This window comes from Eumetopias jubatus, unplaced genomic scaffold (genome assembly GCF_037043125.1).
Source record: "Eumetopias jubatus isolate StellerSeaLion01/CBP00866 unplaced genomic scaffold, mEumJub1_p1.0 scaffold_14, whole genome shotgun sequence".
Lineage (NCBI taxonomy): Eukaryota > Metazoa > Chordata > Mammalia > Carnivora > Otariidae > Eumetopias > Eumetopias jubatus.
In genome coordinates this window covers 56,997,952-57,017,227 of record NW_028274820.1, presented here as the reverse complement: position 1 = coordinate 57,017,227, position 19,276 = coordinate 56,997,952, and the positions used below count along the sequence as shown (strand labels likewise).

The 19,276-nt window shown below is 41.7% G+C and overlaps 1 protein-coding gene across 4 annotated transcripts in view; it reads right to left on the bottom strand.

Annotated features, from left to right (window-relative positions):
- The window catches only part of CCDC126 (coiled-coil domain containing 126), a 49,621-nt gene extending 30,605 nt beyond the window's left edge, over positions 1–19,016 (bottom strand). Inside the window, exons 1-3 of one of the 4 annotated variants that reach the window (XM_028119366.2) lie at positions 18,799–19,016; positions 18,311–18,391; positions 1,110–1,499 (exon numbers count right to left, since the gene is read on the bottom strand). In XM_028119366.2, coding sequence (XP_027975167.1) covers positions 1,110–1,344 — 235 coding nt within the window. In that variant the 5' untranslated portion in view covers positions 1,345–1,499; positions 18,311–18,391; positions 18,799–19,016. Of the gene's footprint in view, positions 1–1,109; positions 1,500–4,919; positions 5,726–18,129; positions 18,283–18,310; positions 18,392–18,798 lie in introns of those variants that run through there. The other 3 variants (XM_028119365.2, XM_028119367.2, XM_088018715.1) reach the window with 3 other exon arrangements.
- Between the last annotated feature and the right edge of the window lie 260 nt (positions 19,017–19,276).

Genomic DNA, 19,276 nt, shown 5'->3' with positions numbered 1-19,276 from the left:
ATTTTGGGTAAAAAAGAAAGCTGAACCTTCACCCTGCACAGTGGGAAGTTAACAGATAACTCCTATAATTGAAAAATCAAGAAGAAGCTCATAGAGCATATTATTTAGAGATATAGAGGTAATCATCAAGTAAATCAGATTAAATAATTTTAAATGGCTGGCTTTAAGGAATGGGAAATTTAAGGACTGTTGGAGGTGGGAAGAACTGCCCTTTTTTATTATCAGACTCATAACACATTTTGATTCTTTAAATACATGTATAACTTAAAAAAAAAACAAAAAACACTGAAACAGAGAAAATGCCCACACACTCATATCCGAAGTGTTCTACCTGTCCTTTCTTTCAAGTCTTGAAGGCAAGAGAGAACATGGCATGCATACAGAACTTAAAACACAGCAGGAAGGGGTGCGTGGGTGGCTCAGTTGGTTAAGCACCTGCCTTCAGCTCAGGGTCCTGGGATCAAGTCCTGTGTCAGAATCCCTGCTTAGCGGGGAGTCTGCTTCTCCCTCTCCCTTTGCCCCTCCCCCCACCCCACCCCCGCTCATGCACGCTTTCTCTCTCTCTCTCAAATAAATAAAATCTAAAAAAGTAAAAAAACAAAAACAAACAAAACCACAGCAGGAACCCATGATGTGAAAGGGAGAATAGCAATAAACAATACTGGAGATATAGGCAAATGCTGCTTCTTAGGAATTGATAGATGTTATATAATTGATGGTATACATTGGCACAATCAGATAAATGTAAATATGAACTAGGTATTATTATAATGCAATTATAATTGTGTACAAAAACGTCATTTGTTTAGAGATACGTATGGAAATATCTAGCAGTGAAATGTCACAATTTCTACAATTTAACTGGTCTTCAAAAATTAGACAAAACAAATTTTTTAACAATTTTTAACAATTGTTAAATCTAGGCAACAGATATATGGGTATTTATCATACTGTTTCTGTTTTTCAGTACATTTGAAATTTTTCACAAGAAAAATTTGCTTTGGAATGACCTACACATGAAGTAATGAGTTGGATTTCCTTCCCTAACTATCTTGAATTGGGGCTAGACTGAAGAGGAGAAAACCAGGACGAGTCTATGGTTGTCTTACCATATCCTGCCATGGAAGCGCCATTCTCAACATCCGAGTTCTTATTTTCGTCTGCTAGAGCTTTAACATATCTTTTGCTTAAGTCTAGTATTTGTTCACGTAACTTGACACTGCTTTGATGTCTTGGTTGTTGAAAAGTATAGTGCAGTAACATCAATCCCCAAATGAGTCCAAATATAAGCAAGAGTAAACTCAATTTCTGTGACATGGTTTTTCTTGAGATTGTAAAAATCATTTCTGATGAACTAAAGACACTCAACTGAAGGGTGGTGACTAGATGTAAGCCGCCAAGCAACTAAGACTTTAGAAAGAAAAAAGAAAAAAAATCTCCTCCTCTAATACTGTATATTCTTCATCTTCAGCAAGGTTGCCTCCAACTCTCAATTAACTCTGTAAAATTGAGAAGAGAAAAGGGGATTAGTCTTAACCTATACCATTAACAGACTAGACAATGACAAACTTAAGAGATTCTATAAATCATTGTGATTTGAAACTGTATCATCTTCTTTGACAACTTCCTTTCCACCATGACTAAAGCTTCCAGGTTTCATTTACATTGCTCTTCAAAAATTTAAACGAGACATAAATGTCAGTTAGCTGAAATGCCACCATGGTCACAAAATTCTTTGAATGACTTCTTGTCATTAGTAACTAAAACTATGGACATATAATAAGATTTATAGGAGACTATTCAAATACAGTTTTCTAAACTAAATGTCTAAAACCTCTTCCTCCTCTTCCTTAAAAAAAAAAAAGGCAGATGCCAAAGTGAAAGTGAGAAAATGAGGAAAGGTGAAAACAGACTGGAAAGTCATTAAATGCCTGACCTCCCCCCCCAAAAAAATCCCACAATTAAATAAGTGTGACAGTATTTGAAAATGTTACTAGAAAATACTGCTAATGGCAACAAGATCGTCTTAAGCATCCAACCTAAGATGAAAAATAAGTTACAAACTCTTAAGTTTATACTTCTAAATTTATGCCAGACATAATGGGAGGTGCTAAAACAGTTTAGAAAATTTTCCTGTATTTCCGAAACTGCAATTCCAAATTTTAAATGATACAGGAATGTACTTTTATAATTTAAGGGAAAATTATATGAGAAAAAAGATTATACTTCAATTAAAAAAAAAAGATAAAGGTGATGACAATCATGGAATCTAGAAAGGCCTGGAAAGTAATAATGTATATGAATCACCAAAGTGTCCAGCGAAGAAAACTCTTCAATTATACCTAGTGGAGTAAAATTCTTTACATGGAAATACATCTAGAGTCAAAAAGTGTATTTCACAGCTTAATGAAAATAATCCTTAAGAACTTTTTTTTTTAAGATTGTATTTATTTATTTGACAGAGAGACACAGGACACAGTGAGAGAGAGAGAGAACATAAGCAGAGTAAGCGGGAGAGGGAGAAACAGGCTCCCCGTGGAGCAGGGGCTCGATTCCAGGACGCTGGGATCATGACCTGAGCCCAAGGCAGATGCTTAACGACTGAGCCACCGAGGCGCCCCAATCCTTAAGAACTTAACTTCCTGCAGTATGGGCAAATAAAACATACCGATTTTAATCCACTTAATAGGGTATAATCACATAGCCAAACTAATAAAATCAAGTTTGAGAACAAGACTAAAAATGAATACAGTAAAGGTTAACTCTGCAGAGCATTTAATCACTTTCTCTAGTGCTAGGCACTAGGGAAACTATGGTTCTGCCCTAAAAGTTTGCTTTCTAAAAGCACAGATGCTTTTAAATCTTTTTTTAAATAATAAAAAATAGAGTATCTTTTATACTCTTATGTGAAAAAAATCAAAATACAAAACTTTGTAATCAAAACCTCTCTAGATGTGTGGGTGTTGAGATATGTGTAAGCAGGGGATCTTCTACCCTGGCAATTCACCGGTCCAGTTCAGAAAATTCCCACTCTTTCTTCCTCCTACCTGGACCCCCCAGTCCCTGATACACTGCTAATAAATTCTGGGCCTCCAAGGTTTGAAGAACACCCATCTTCTCTTGTTGAAGTGCACCCATCCTGCCAAACCTCACTACAAGCATTATTACCCCACTAACTGGGCATATTAATTACTATAGCAAAATAATAACTGCATTAAAAATTAAGAATTAACTCCTTTTCAAATCTTCTTCTACTTCTCCTTATTTAGTTACCATACAAAAAATCAATCTCTTCAGATCTTACTGAAACTCTACTATTAATATCAATACTGGATTACTAAACTTTACTTAACAAAGTCAAGTAAATGTAACCTAATATTTTTTTCTACAGATTTTACATTTGAGTTCAGAAAGTGCAAGTTCTGGATGCCCAAGATAATTTTAAAGTAATTTCTCTGGGGTGCCTGGGTGGTTCAGTCGGTTAAGCATCTGCCTTCAGCTCATAGGTCATGATCCTAGGGTCCTGGGATTGAGCCCCACGTCGGGGTCCCTGCTCAGTGGGGAGCCTGCTTCTCTTCTCTCCCACTCCCCCTGCTTGTGATCCCTCTCTCGCTGTCTCTCTGTTAAATAAATAAATACCATCTTTAAAAAATAATAAAATAAAAGAATTTCTTTACACACATATATTAAATATATTCTTCTTTAGAGATCTTTCTTTACTGGCTCCTATGTCTTTTCAAGTCTGACCTGTAGGTGTGTCAGCACCCAGTAGAAGGACCAACTGGGTATCTGCCCTGAAGCAGTTACAACAGGCTTCTAAAGCTGGCATGACAACAAAACCGGAAAAGTGACATCACTGGAGAATTAAGAACACAGACTCCTAGGTGTTTTGGCAAATAACGGTTAAAATGACAGCCTGGAAGGTTTTAGGTCACTATACATATCCAAAGCCAAAACCAGAGGCAAAGAGGGTACTTCAGTTAAATAACAGCCTTACTACAATCACTTACTTCGTACCAGATTCTGCTCTAAGCTCCTTATATGATTTAACTCGTTATATCTTCACAACTCCCACATTAATAATGTTCTCACTTAACAGGTGAAAAAAACTGAGGCAAAGAGTAGTTAAATAATTTGTCCAAGGTCATACAAATGGATAGTGGTAGACATAGGATTCAAAGCTCAGGCCCTGAACCCATGCCGCTCTTTTGCAGCAACGGCAATAAAAGAGGAACAGCAGCAACTGCAGCCATGAGCAACCACTGAGTTCTTATGGTGGAAGGAAACACTTCGCAACAGCTATTTCATTCTTTTTTTGCAATAACCTCAAAAGAAAGATGTTGTTATTCTCATGTTAAACATGACCACATTAAAAAAAAAAAAAAAAAAAAAAAGACCACATTAAAGCTTAGAGAGGTAGTTAACCTGCCTAAGATTTTTAGCTAGGCCACAGACCTCACTTGCCTGAACTTTGGCAAAAGCTACAAGCCCACAAGTTCAGAACCTCTATCTCCATTCAGGGTCTGTCCTTTCTTTTACAAAAGGTCCTTAAACCCAGCCCTACTAGAACTCATAGGTTTTAGAGAACTCCACCAAAGTGACAAATCCCAAGACTATAACGGCATTAGACGGGGAACAGGAGATCCAGGGAGGGAGGTGGGGTTGAGAGTCAAACACAGGGAATGTAATCTCTAACAGGTAAAGTCCTCCCAACTAGGTACAAGGTGTACAAGTCCTTCCAACTAGGTACAAGTCCCTCCAACTAGGTACAAACTTTTTTTTTTTTTCCCCAGTTCAGGGTTTTATTATTTTGGGCTTAATGGAACTCCATGGTAATTGTGTCTGGGACCAAAGTGCCAGGATCATGTCCAATGGAAGAAGCAGGTGTGACCACTGCTTCACCTCTCTGAGCTTCTCACCTTCCAGGAAGTGGTCACTTTTCTGTTCAAAGAGTTGTTGCTATTCTTTTCTTCGATCTCCTGTTGAGTTTGTAGGTGTTCAGAATGGTTTGATCCCTATCCAGCTGAATTCCTGGGACCAGACGAAATCCAGGTCTCCTACTCCTCCACCATCTTGCTCCTCCTCCGGTACAAACTTAACCATGAACTTTGCTTAAAGAGCAAACGGCAGGATGAACACTAGACACTGAGAGAAAACACCCTAATAGTGGACAGGGCAGAAACTTAGCTAAGGAGGATATGCCCCCAAAGTAATAAATCCCAAGGAACAAGAAAGCCTAGTTTAAACCTAGTGTTTCTCAGGGTGGGGGGCCGAAAGATAAAGAGCCTCTTATTGCTCTATATTGACTGTACACTAGCTGACTATTACATTCAGAAAATAGGCCTATATGAAGGTCTTCATACAGGTGCCTGGGTGGCTGAGTCGGTTTAGCGTCTGCCTTCCACTCAGGTCATGATACCAGAGTCCTAGGATCAAGCCCTCCATTCGGCTCCCTGATCAGCTTTGAGCATGCTTCTCCCTCTCCCTCTGCCATTCCCCCTGCCTGTGTGCTCACTCTGTCTCTCTCTCTCTCAAATAAGTAAAATCTTTAAAAAAAAAAAAAAGAAAGGTCTTCATAGCCTTGACTCTCTATGGAATGTGTCTGGCTCACCACTGCCCTCAACTAAAGCAGCCCATCTCAGAGAAGAGTCAGGAAGCTTTATAGGGACTACTACAGTGAAATAGTCACATGCTTTGTAACTTGCTTGTGTTTGTTACACGTTTTTCTATAGTGATAAGAAGTTAAAAATTTTTTTAAGATGTATATATTTATGTTGAGAGTGTACACACACACACAGGGGGAAGGGGCAGAGGGAAGGAATCCTCAAGCAGACTCCCCACTGAGATGGAGCCTGACCTGGGGCTCCATCTCAAGACCCTGAGATTGTGACCTGAGTAGAAATCAAGTTTAACGAACCGAGCCTCCCAGGCGCCCAAAGTTAAACACTTTACATGAAAAGGATATCTTTAAGAATAGCAAAGAGGTGAGAAGTTGGGAACCATTATCCCACTCTACACTAGGAAACTACAAAATGACACCAAGGAATAAAGTGAGTGTGAGAGCTATTAAGGAGAAAAAACACCCTGGAGCCTTCTCCAAGTTAAAAAGATGGCCTGGAGCCGGCTAATACCTGACATAGGGCTGAGCAGTTCAAAGGCCCATGAGGGTTCTCTGAAGCAACCCAATAAGGCCTGAAAACTATTCTAAGGGTTCATTTCTTTTTTCTTTTTTTTTTAACATTTAAATACTAGATGTTTATAGATGGATAGTCCTTACAAAGTTGAGATCACATATTCGCCACATATTAACACAGGAAATCTCCCACAAATTTAATGCGTGTATGAGCCATTGACATCAAAGATTTCCCTCAAATAATTACTAGGCAGTAGAAATGAAGGTTAATCAACCATTTATAAATGCTGTTTGTTGGTGATGTGCCCCCTCAAGCTGCCTGTGTGTGGGGGGAGGACATGAACAGCCACAGTTGGGCTGTGGTGGAGGAGGGCTTTCCTTGAGTCTTTTGTTCTGCTTGGCAGCAGTGATGGCCGGATCCGTCTCCAAACTCTCAGACGTTTTGTCGCAGATGATATCCGCAGATGATATCCACAAGACGCTCAAATGTCTGCTTGACATTAATGTTATCCTTGGCACTTGTTACAAAAAATTCAAACCCAAGCTGTTCTCCTAAATGTTGGCTTCTCTCTGTTGAGATGACCCGCTCGTCTTCCATGTCACATTTGTTCCCAACCAGGATAACCTGGGCATTATCCCAAGAGTATGTTTTGATTTGAGTTGACCTTCCAGAAAGTGGTTGCTTTTCTGTTCAGAGAGTTGCTGCTATTCTTTTCTTCGATCTCCTGCTGAGTTCGTAGGTGTTCAAAATGGTTTGATCCCTATCCAGCTGAATTCCTGGGACCAGACGAAATTTAGGCCTCCTACCCCTCTGCCATCTTGCTCCTCCATCTCTAAGGGTTCATTTCCACAAGTAATTCCAAGCAAGCCCAGTAGAGGTGACTGAGATTCCCAAAACGATAAAATTATGCCTTTGGGTCTCTTCTCATAATGTTTCACATTAAAATCACCTCGACAGTTTTCTACAAATCCCCATGCCAGGTCACACCCCATACCAATTAAATTAAATGTCAATGGGATGGGATGGGATGGGATGGGATGTGGGATGGGGTGGGGTGGGGTGGGGTGGGGTAGGTGGGGTGGGGTGGGGTGGGGTGGGGTGGGGTGCGGTTGGGCTGGGTTGGTCTGGGTTTAGTTTGGTTTTGTTTTTAAGAGCCCTAGGTTAGGAGCACCTGGGTGGCTCAGTCGGTTAAGCATCAGCCTTCTGCTCAGGTCATGATCCCAGAGTCCTGGGATCACCCTGCTCAGCAGGAAGCCTGCTTCTCCCTCTCCCCCTGCCACTCTCTTATACTCTCTTGTGCTTTTTCTCTCTCAATAAATAAATAAATATCTTTAAAAAAAAAAAGAGCCCTAGGTTATTTCAATGTGCAGCAAAGAATGGGAACCACTCTCCAAATCTCAAATTTCTTCATAAAGCAGCAATTAGCGCTCCAAGTAGGACCACTAAATTCATGTTAGAAGTCAGTGCTTCAGGTGTGACAGAGGTTTCTTACTTGGACCTACCTATAATGACCCTGACCAGGAAGGGGTAAGGGGGAGGGAAAAAAACAGGCTACAATTGAGCACAGTATTTATCAGAGTCCTTTCTCAACCAAAATAGTGTACAATCTGAAAACTTTTTTTTTTTAAGATTTTATTTATTTATTTGACAGAGAGAGACACAGTGAGAGAGGGAACACAAGCAGGGGGAGTGGGAGAGGGAGAAGCAGGCTTCCCACCGAGCAGGGAGCCCGATGTGGGGCTCAATCCCAGGACCCCGGGATCGTGACCTGAGCCGAAGGCAGACGCTTAACGACTGAGCCAGCCAGGCACCCTGAAAACTTTTTCATCCCAACTTTTAGGCCACCATATTAATTGTCTACTAAAGACTAAAAAGTCAAACTTCATATTTGGCCCAAGTAGTTTTTAATGGCAAAAACAAGGGGCGCCTGGGTGGTTCAGTCGGTTAAGCATCCGCCTTCGGCTCAGGTCATGATCCCAGGGTCCTGGGATTGAGCCCCACATCAGGCTCCCTGCTCAGCGGGGAGTCTGCTCTCCCTCTGCCTATCACTCGCCCCCACCCCCCAGCTCATGCGCTCTCTCTCACTCGCTCTCTCTCAAATAAATAAAATCTCTTAAAAATAAATAAATAAAGGCAAAAACAAAATCATCATCATTTTGACCTAAGATAGACTCATAAATATTTTTAGGATCCCCAGGGGAAAGTTCTTAGGCAACTGCAGAGATTACAAAAGGAATTAGAGTGTATATGGCCCAAAAGCAGAAGAATGAAGGAGAGGAGACACATTTAAAATGAAGTTGTCTGTAGAGCACTAGATCTGAAGAGGCAAAGGAGTGTGGTCCAAGTATCATCATCTCCAATTGGATTCCTGCAGCTGTTTCTCAAGTAGTTTCCCAGATTCCTCTCCAACCCCACTTCAAGCCACTGTCCTCAGAGCAGCCAAAATGTTCTTTTAAAAACAAGTCACAATTTGAATAGTCACAATTCCAATGGTTCTCAAAGGAGATATGAAAATGATAATAAGCACATGAAAAGATGCTCAAATTACTAATCATTAAGGAAATGCAAATTAAAACCACAATGAAATACCACTTCATACCCATTTTTAGGATAGGAAGGGCATCAGAGTATACCACCCTAAAGTATGCCACTGTGGTAAAAAGATTATTTGGAAGTGAAGATGACTAAGAAACAGCAGATGCAGGAAGTGTTCCCTGCCTTGCTCTCCAAGAATTTCAAATCAGAAAGGTGACAACATTCTCATCATGGGAGACAGGGAGTTGATGTTGAGACAAATCTGTACAAGTACATCTTAAACAACCCGTACATTCCATTAGTTTCCCCCACATATTACCTTTTCACAATTTACTGCCTCTAGAAGCTAAAACTCCTTTTCCTTTGTCTTCTCAGGTCTTCACGATTTATGGCTCTTTGTCTAAATGATATATAAGCTCTCAGGCCTACCTGCTTCTTCGGGTTTTCATTTCATTCCTGTAATGACCCTCATTTACATATGAAAAAAGCCTTTTCCTCCTGTAGTCTGGCTTTTGTCAGTTTAATTACTGAACCTAAGAAGGTAGAGAAAAAAGATCTTTCTTCCCCTTTTATCAACATTTATCAAAAAAATTTTATAACATTTATCAAAAACAAAACAAAACAAAAAAACAAGTGTTGGTAGATGTGGAGACATTCAAACTCTTGTACACTACTGATAGGAATGAGAAATGGTGCAGCCACTGTGGAAAACAGTACGTCAGTTCCTCAAAAAATTAAACACAAAATCACCGTTATGATCCAACAATTTCACTTCTGGGTATAATCACTAAATAATTGAAAGCAGGGACTCAGAGATACCTGTGCACCTATGTTCATTGCAGCATTATTCAACAATAGCCAAAAGGTGAAAGTAACCCAAGTGTCCAAAAAATGAACAAACAAAATGTGGTGTATATATATACAATGGAATATTATTCAGGCTTAAATGGGAAAAAAATTCTGATACAAGCTACAACACAGATGAACCTTAAAGACATCATACTAAGGGGCACCTGGCTAGCTCAGTCGGTAGAGCACAGGACTCTTAATCTAAGGGTCAGGAGTTCAAGCCCCATGTTGGGCATGGAGCCTACTTTAAAAATACTAAGTTAATAAACCATACACAAAAAGACAAATATTGTATGATTCCACTTCATACAGGAACTTAGAACAGTGAGACACATCAAGACAGAAAGTAGAATGGTAGTTACCAAGGGGCTGGGGCTGGGGAGAGAAGAATGGAGAGTTATGGTTTAAAGTTTATAGAGTACAGGGGCGCCTGGGTGGCTCAGTCGTTAAGCATCTGCCTTCAGCTCAGGTCATGATCCCAGGGTCCCGGGGGCGAGTCCCGTATCAAGCCCTGCATCGAGGCCCGCAACGGGCACCCTGCTCTGCGGGAAGCCTGCTTCTCCTTCTCCCATTCCCCCTGCTTGTGTTCCTGCTCTCGCTATCTCTCTCTCTCTGTCAAATAAATAAAATCTTTAAGAAAAAAAAAAGAACTATTAAAGTTTAGGGTACAGAGTTTTACTCTGGGATGATGAAAAAGTTCTGGAGATGTATAATGGTGATGCTTGCACAACCTCGTGAACGTACTTAGTGTCACTGAACTGTATGCTTAAATATGGTTCAAATGGTACATTTTATGTGATGTATTTTTTACCACACACAAAGTCATATCACATCACTCCCCTGCTTAAAAACCCTTCAACAGTTTCCCACTGCACTTAAAATAAAATTAAAACTCTTTACCTCAGGCCACAACGCCCTGCAAAATCTGACTTCCGCCCTAATCTCTCTTGTCCTAATCTCACACCACTTCTACTTGCTCACTGTGCTACAGCCACACCAGGCAAGACAAACCAAATTCTTTCTGACCTCAAGGTCTATATACAACTGCTATTCACCTCCCGGGAATGCTCTCCACACAGCTTGTTCCTTTTCATTTTTTAATATCATTTATCTCAAATGTAGCCTCTTCAAAAAGGAGCACTCCCACTCCTGCCCCACCTCCAGCCTCAACGTACTCCATATGAAATTATATGTTCTATCTTTAAAACCTTGAGCAAGTTACTTTATCTCCCTAGGCCCCGATGTCCTCATTTGTATAATGCGGACAACAGTAGCTACCTAATACTGGTAAAGAGAAATGACACCTCATACTACTCAATATACACTAACTTTTATTATTAGTGCCAGGTACTAATGCAGCAATGACAGTAATTCTTTTTTTTTTTTTTAAGATTTTATTTATTTATTTGACAGCGTGAGACAGCAAGAGAGGGAACACAAGCAGGGGGAGTGGGAGAGGGAGAAGCAGGCTTCCCACCGAGCAGGGAGCCCGATGCGGGGCTCGATCCCGGGACCCTGGGATCATGACCTGAGCTGAAGGCAGACAATGACTGAGCCACCCAGGTGTCCGAATGACAGTAATTCTTGATAATCTGAGTTATCTGAGCTAATACAGGAGATGTTTTACTAGACCTAAATAAAACTCCTCTGATTAGCTCTCATGGCCCTCCATAATCCAGTCCCCAAAGGCAAATTTATTTCCCATTAGTCACAAAAATATCTCCCCCAATCAAGCCAGTCTTCTCACTGTCTCATACCATGGTCATGACAACACCTTATGTTTACATGTATTTTTATTTATGAAGCATGTTTCCTTACATCCTCTCATTCAGTTAGCTAACAGCTATCAGAGAGGCTGCAGGTTTGAACAAGTTTCTACTCAAAATTTGTGGACAGCATGAAATATTTCATTGGTATTAGTTACTGAAGAATTACCCAGTCCTAAAAGATGATATAATGGCATACTGTTGTGAAGAAGACTTCATCTTCCAAATAGCCGAAAATGAGACTAGAGTATCTCTTTAAACGCTACCTTCACCCGAAGGATTTCAAAACCTCATCGCATTACCCAGTCCATGCTGATCTTCTCTCACCGCTCATTACTTTGCATCAGCTGATTTCACACACCCCATCTTCTCATCCAGTCAGGAGCCTTGCCCCACAGTCCCATGTTCCTAAGCGCACCAGTAACCTGCCCTACACTGCCGCCACGACTCCCACAGAGCCCAGGGAACAATCAGTGGAGACACTTAGAGTTTACTTTTAAGCACATGCCTGAGTCTAACCCCACCTTCTCCCAGGCAGCAATGACCTCCCTGCAATGTTGGAAGTTTCAAGATAAAATTAAAGTATCTCCAATTATCCATTTTGGGGCTAGATGAACCTGAGAAGTAATCTAATACAATCCCCTGACATTTCAGATGAAAGAAAACCCAGGATATCTTGCCTAATGAGACAGTTAATGGCAGAAACTATATTGATCTAGAAGACAGGTCCTGACTCACCATTTAGGTTTTTCTCTATACCATACTACTTTCTTTACCTCCACTAGAAAGGCTAGGTTTGTAAATACCGAATGAACTGTACTCTTTTGCTTTAAAAGAACATAACCAGAGGGTGCCTGGGTGGTTTAGTTAAGCGTCTATCTGCCTACAGCTCAGGTCGTGATCTCGGGGGTCCTGGAATCCAGTTCCCCCCCGCCCCGCCCCGTTCAGCAAGGAGTCTGCTTCCCCCGCTCTGCCCCTCCCCCCAGTCTGTGCTCTCTTCTCACTCTCAAATAAATGAATAAAATCTTTAAAAAAAAAAAAAAAGAACCAGAAAACAGTAATGGCAGTTTAGAGCAATGATCCTAAAATTCTGAAAATATATGCTTGGACTATTCATTAAATTATCAAGTGGGCACATTAAAGTTTCAAATACACTTTATTCCCATAAATCAAACTATTATAGAGTTGCTGCAAGAAGGATTTAAGAAATTTTAGAGCTTAGCTTTTTTTTACATAAGCAAAAAACAACAGAAAAAATATAAAGCACAGATAAATACAAGATCTGGATGGAGACATCTTCACAATGACCAGCAGACACTGATAAGAAAAAACATATCTCCAGGGCGCCTGGGTGGCTCAGATGGTTGAGCGTCTGCCTTCGGCTCGGGTCGTAATCCCAGGGTCCTGGGATCGAGTCCCGCATCCGGCTCCTTGCTCAGAGGGGAGTCTGCTTCTCCCTCTCCCTCTGCCTCTCCCCCTGCTTGTTCTCTCTCTGTCTCTCTCACAAATGAATAAATAAAATCTAAAAAAAAAAAAAAATATTTCCAGAAAAAAGAATTTGGGGGTGGGGAGGGCTGCATAAAGGCCTATGCTCAACAATCTTTACAAAATTTCATTTAAAGCATGAACAACTTGGTTTACTCATTCATTTGCTCGCTTATTCATTCACAATATTTATTGCAGTACCTACTATGTACCAGAAACTGGAGATGTGAAAGGTGAAACAAGACAGGATTCTTCTTGTGGAGATTATGTTTCAATTGGAGACAATAAACAAGCAAACATTGAAACAATTTCAGCTTGTCATAAACTGCTATAGAGAAAATAAACAAACAGGGTGATGTGAGGATATCTGAGGAATCTAAGTATCAGGTCAAGTAAGGCCCTCTAGGGAGGTCTGATCTAAAAAAGAAGGGGATGGGGCGCCTGGGTGGCTCAGTAGTTAAGCGTCTGCCTTCAGCTCAGGTCATGATCCCAGGGTCCTGGGATTCAGCCCCGCATTGGGTTCCCTGCTCCGCGGGAGGCCTGCTTCTCCCTCTCCCACCCCCCCTGCTGGTGTTCCCTCTCTTGCTGTCTCTCTCTGTCAAATTAATAAATAAAATCTTGAAAAAAAATAAATAAGAAGAGGAAGTAAAGTCTGGTTCCAATTTCCTTCTAACTAAAACCTTTAGAATTCTTTTCTGACCAGAATCTTGGGAGCAGGCAGTAAATTCCTTATTCCTAGTCTCCTCGGTACAAACAAATGAGAATGGGAGAGATTCCCAATCCCCAGCATGGAATGGCCTGGTTTGGAGAAATGGTCCGAAGTGAACAGAAAGAAACTCACAAGCAAAGAAAGTTTTGTGTTCCCTTTGCTTAGAAGAATGGCAGTTCCACTGTTCGGTAATATACAGGAATAGTAATAGTCTGATATAGTGCTTTTGCACAGAAAAATATATAAATATATTCCTATTACCATTTTCTAATATGAAGGGGGCAGTGCAGTAAGATGGGATATGGAATAAAATCTAGGTAGCAATCTGCCAGTGTGTTAACTTAAAATGGTTATAAAGCAATTTTTTTTAAGTAGGCTCCACGCCCAGCATGTACCCCAATGCTTGAACTCACGACCCTGGGATCAAGACCTGAACTGATATCAAGGGTCAGATGCTTAACGGAATGAGCCACCCAGATACCCAGTTACTAAGCATTTTAAATAGAAAATTTCAAACTCTAAAAGATTTCTTGTCAAAGGACAAAAAGGTAGAAAAGGAAAAAAGGGGGAAACTCTTTTCTTGGTTTTCATATTTATTAAAGGCCTTAACGTCTCCATCCCAATAATCTCCGAAGATCTGTTCAAAGTTCTTTTATGCCACTTACCAAATAGCAAACAGGCAAACAAACAACTAGATATTTATGCAAGATATTTAGTGGTTTCTCCCTAGCCAGGGACCTAAAGACAAATATATTAGTTCAACATTATTACTACAGTCAAGACAGAGGATCACCCTCATTTTAAAGAAAAGAAAAGTGAAGCACAGAGGATTAATGACTACCCACCAGCAAACAAATGGGGGAAATTAGGCATCCAAACTCTCAGCACAGGATTCTCGTGTTTTTCTTTTTTTTTTTTAAGATTTTATTTATTTATTTATTTGAGAGAGAAAGAGAGAAACAGCATGAGAGGGAAGAGGGTCAGAGGGAGAAGCAGACTTCCCACTGAGCAGGGAGCCCGACGTGGGACTCAATCCCGGGACTCCAGGATCATGACCTGAGCCGAAGGCAGTCACTTAACCAACTGAGCCACCCAGGCACCCAGGATTCTCGTGTTTTTCAAAAGCGAGGAACAAAAATCAACTTAACAGTTTGCAAATAGCACTTTTTAAAAAAAACAAGATAAAATAGAAACTATCCAAGTAGACTGTACACACTACAGATTTTATGTCAGTTTTCTTTCAGTTATATATCTATATTTTTTTTCTTACACAGACACATGCATGCACTCACACACTTGTGTATCTATGGAGTCTTGACATAAACAGATCTCTTGCTATGGGTTGCAGTCAAAAATTTTAAAAACACTTCACTTCACACTGCCTGTCTTGAAATACTTGTTTGTATTTTTTATGGAAACACTGCAATAGCAACATTAAAAACAATAATAGATGATAATCGTACCTAAAAAAATCTCCCCTTCAAATCCCATTTTTGCATTTATTCAATGCTCTGCTTTTTGCACTTGTTTATGACCATAGCTAAAGTAACTATCAACTAACTAGTTAACAGCAATAGCAGCAACTAGCAAGGAGAGAAGCTCTCGCTCAGCCAAAGGTGCTACAAGAATCAGTGCCTATTAGTGTCCCAAGTAATTTACAGTTAGAGAAGCAGATATACTTTACAAAAAGACACAGTATGTTCACCAGAGAACAGAGGTTCAGCCAGTTCTCTCCAAAAAAAGACTCAGAAAGAAGTCCTCCACAGACTTGACCTCGGAATGTAATTTCAGGGGGAAAGGCCCATTCTTAAAATACTTTTTCTTTTTTTTTTTTTTAAAGATTTTATTTATTCATGAGAGACAGAGAGAGAGAGAGAGAGAGAGAGAGAGGCAGAGGGAGAAGCAGGCTCCCAAGGAGCAGGGAACCCAATGCGGGACTCGATCCCAGGACTCCGGGATCATGACCAGAGCCAAAGGCAGACGCTTAACCATCTGAGCCACTACTTTTTCTACACAATATTGCCCAGAGCTAATAACTAGGGGAAAAAATTACAGAAAACACAGCCATCCACTCCTAATTAGGTCTAAAATTCTAAATGTGAACTGCTTTGAGAGAAGCTACACTAAAATTCCAGCTAAAATACAGAAACATGACTCAAGGTAACAGATCATTTTTAGACAGCATATTTGGGAGAAAAGAGAGAAGATAATAGCTCTGAAGAGTACAAAGATAAAAGAAAATGGGTAAAGTAATTCAGGGTTAAGAATAGGACAAAAGGGAAGCTACTCCATCACTATGCCACAGTAAAAGTTTAATCCAAAATATATTAGGCTGAGGGACCTGGGTGGCTCAGTCAGTTTAAGCGTCTGCCTTTGGCTCTGGTCATGATCCCAGAGTCCTGGGATCGAGCCCCTCTCTCTGTGCTGCTACCCGTGCTCGTGCTCACGAGCGTGCATGCGCACACGCTCTAATAAATAAATAAATCTTTTAAAAAATAAATATATTAGGCTTTACCAGATATTTCAGTCACCTGCCCACTGCCTCAACCAATCATGTTTTGTGACACATGAGCCCACCTCCCCCTCCACAGCTAACTAGACTAGCAATGGGCACCTTTGCCTGAGGCCTTGGGAAAAAAAGAGCCCCTAAGAACACCAGGATGTTGGGAATAGGGACAAAAAGGGAAAGAATTCACAAAAAGAAACAATGAAGTTTGGATTAGGGGACTGACAAAGTAGATTTACAAAGAAACAGGCACAACAGGTAAACAGAGGCTATAAGTAAAATAAAAGAGATACACAGTAGAGAGAGAGAACTAAGCATGTCAAAAATGTAGAAAAAACATGTGCAGTTCATGAAGGAGGAATGCTTGTTTGTGGCAGCTTTCTAGTTCCTACATGTGCATCCCCTTCCTCGAGGTGGGGAATAAAAAAACCCCTAAAACACAAATATATGACTAAAAGGGCCTATTTTAATTTGTACCATGTTAAAAAAGAACATCTAAAAACCTTTATCATTATTAAGTCTGAACTAGAAGAGTCCTTGGAATCAGACCAATTCACTATGTTAGGCATGAGGAAAATGCGGACCACAAAGGAACATAAGGTTATACAGATAGTGACAGAGCTAGGACAAAAACCAAGTCTCCTATTTCCATAGTCCATCACTCTCTGTCCTGTACTGCACCAACACCAACACAGAAACATTTTTTTTTCAAAATGAGTATTTTTGCCACATATTTTTAAGAGAATCAGATTTTAAAAAATCTTTATATGCGTAAGTCATCTCCCACAGTTTAAATAAGTTTTCCCCTTACTTACTTCCTTGCTCTCTATTATCCTTATGAAATACATTCATCAGATTTCTTCTTTTCTTCTTAAATTTTTTTTAAATGCATCAGTCACTGAAGACATGACATAGAAAATTCATCAGGCCCTACTGGCTTTTCTCCCACTATAACTGTACATTCAAAAACAGCGTTACTCAGGACTTGTTACTTCACATAATAGTGTTTGAACCCAAAGTAGTACATAACAGAATTTTTTTTTTATTTAAAGATTTTTATTTATTTCTTTGAGAGAGAGAGAGAGAGCACAGAGGGAGGGTGAGAGGGAGCAGCAGACTCCCCGCTGAGCAGAGAGCCTGATGCGGGGCTCGATCACAGGACTCTGAGATCATGACCTGAGCCAAAGGCAGACGCTTAACCGACTTAGCCACCCAGGTGCCCCCATAACAGACATTTTCAATGAAAAAAAAATCAATGAAGGACCATAAGGCTTTCCTTAAAGAAAAACTCATGGGCACCTGGGTGGCTCAGTTGGTTAAGCGACTGCCTTCGGCTCAGGTCATGATCCTGGAGTCTTAGGATCGAGTCCTGCATCAGGCTCCCTGCTCAGCAGGGAGTCTGCTTCCCCCTCTGACCCCCCCCATTCTCTCTCTCTCTCATTCTCTCTCTCAAATAAATAAAATCTTTAAAAAAAGAAAAACTCATCACCAATGTCAGTAAAAACCAGGAGAGAACAGTGCAAGAACCAAAACTATAGAGGAACTAATGTGAAATGTTTCAAATCACTCCTTATAAATTTTATTGCATTCATTCAATTTGCTCTGGGAACAAAACTACCATTGGCAAACAAAAATCCCAAAGGGGTAAAATTATTAACCAGTGAGAAACTGTAGAGAGCAGTGGAAAAAAGTTGACATAAGGTAGATAGTGAAGCCCCACGTCAGGATTGCAGAACACCTAGATGCTTACTCTGCCAAAACAAACACTTAAGCTCCTCTAAGGATTCTCCCAAAGGACACAGCTGGGGGGGGGGGGCGCAGTGAGAATAAGTCCTTGTATCTCCAGAGCTGATCCACAGAAAGGCAGAGTCATCAATTTCCTAAGAACATTCTCAGCCATCTTAAAACAGTGGAAATTAAGAAGACAGCATACTCTAAAGGAATTCCTTTCTAAGGTTTAAGGTGAACAAGGTATTAAGTGAAGAACACACAAACTAGGGTGCTAATCATTAAACAAAGAAAAGCACAAAACTCATAAATCCAGAGGCCACTTCAGTATAATAAAAGTATCATATTCAAAGGATTTTTTTCATCAAAGGAATTAATGGCACTGTAAGCACATTATTTTTTATTCCAACAACTTACAGGTGTGTACTGTTATCTCCATTTGATTGATGAGGAAACTCAGGCTTAGAACCTTTAATTAACCAAGGTCATAAAGCCAGGCAGTGCCTCGATCAGGATGGGAATCCAGGCTGCCTGAGCCACTCTTAGTACCGATTTCAAGTAAGTCACAGTCGACACAGCAGTTTAAGTTCATCCTTACCAGTCACCCAGGAGCTGAGTTTGAAGAGGGGGTAAAAAAGGGGCCATTTGACTTTCTCCCTCAAAGTAGAACAGAGCTGAGCTGTCAAAAGCAGAAAAAGAAGTGAACGCGGCTGCCGCGCGGGTGCTCCTCCATCCCTGCACCAGGTCGGTCGCTCCCCGGCGCCAGTGGCCACGGGACCGAGCCCGCCCCGCTCGGATCAAGCAGTCCAAGTCTTGCTCGGTTTTCCGCCCGGGGCCCACGGGGCCACGGCGGTCAGACCCGGAGGGGCAGGGACAAAGAGCCTCCTCGGCCGCGGGCTACGGGCAGATCCCGAGCCGGTTCTCTGCGGACACCTGGGGGCAGCGGCCCGGGTGGGGCGGGGAGCACGAGCGGGACACGGCGGAGGAAGGGCGGCCGCCGGGCCTGAGGGGAATACCCGAGAGGCGCGGGGCGGGCGGGCGGAGTCGCCTCCACCCCCCGCTTCGCTCTCGCCCCCTCCCCATTACCTTGCCTGTGGGCTTCTTGTCACTGTCGCCGCCGCCAACGGGCTCCCGAGCTGGGGCGCGCAACGAAAGTCGATTAGCAGGCGTCAGTTGCGTCCTGCGCTCGCGACCCAGCCTCCAGGTCGGGATGGAGAAAGGCCAAGATTGAGAATCACGGACGAGGTGGTTCCCAGCTCGTGGATATTCTACTCTTCTCGTCCCTCGCAGTCCGCTTCCGCTCCGCCTCCCGGCCCGTCCTGGCCCTTCCCCCACTTTGGAGACCAGCCGATCGCGGCGCGCGGCATTATGGGGGATGTAGTCCGGGAATGCGGAAGAGGCGGCACGTGCTTCTCAGCCGGGCTGATCCTACTCCTGGAGCAGGACGACGCCGTTGCGCGGCAACCAGAGGAAGCTGCCGGCTTCTCCTGGATTGGAAAATGAGCTTAAGGGAGGCAGACGCTCTGTCTTAACTCCCTGCAGTAGCTGAAAGGAGAGTGTGGAC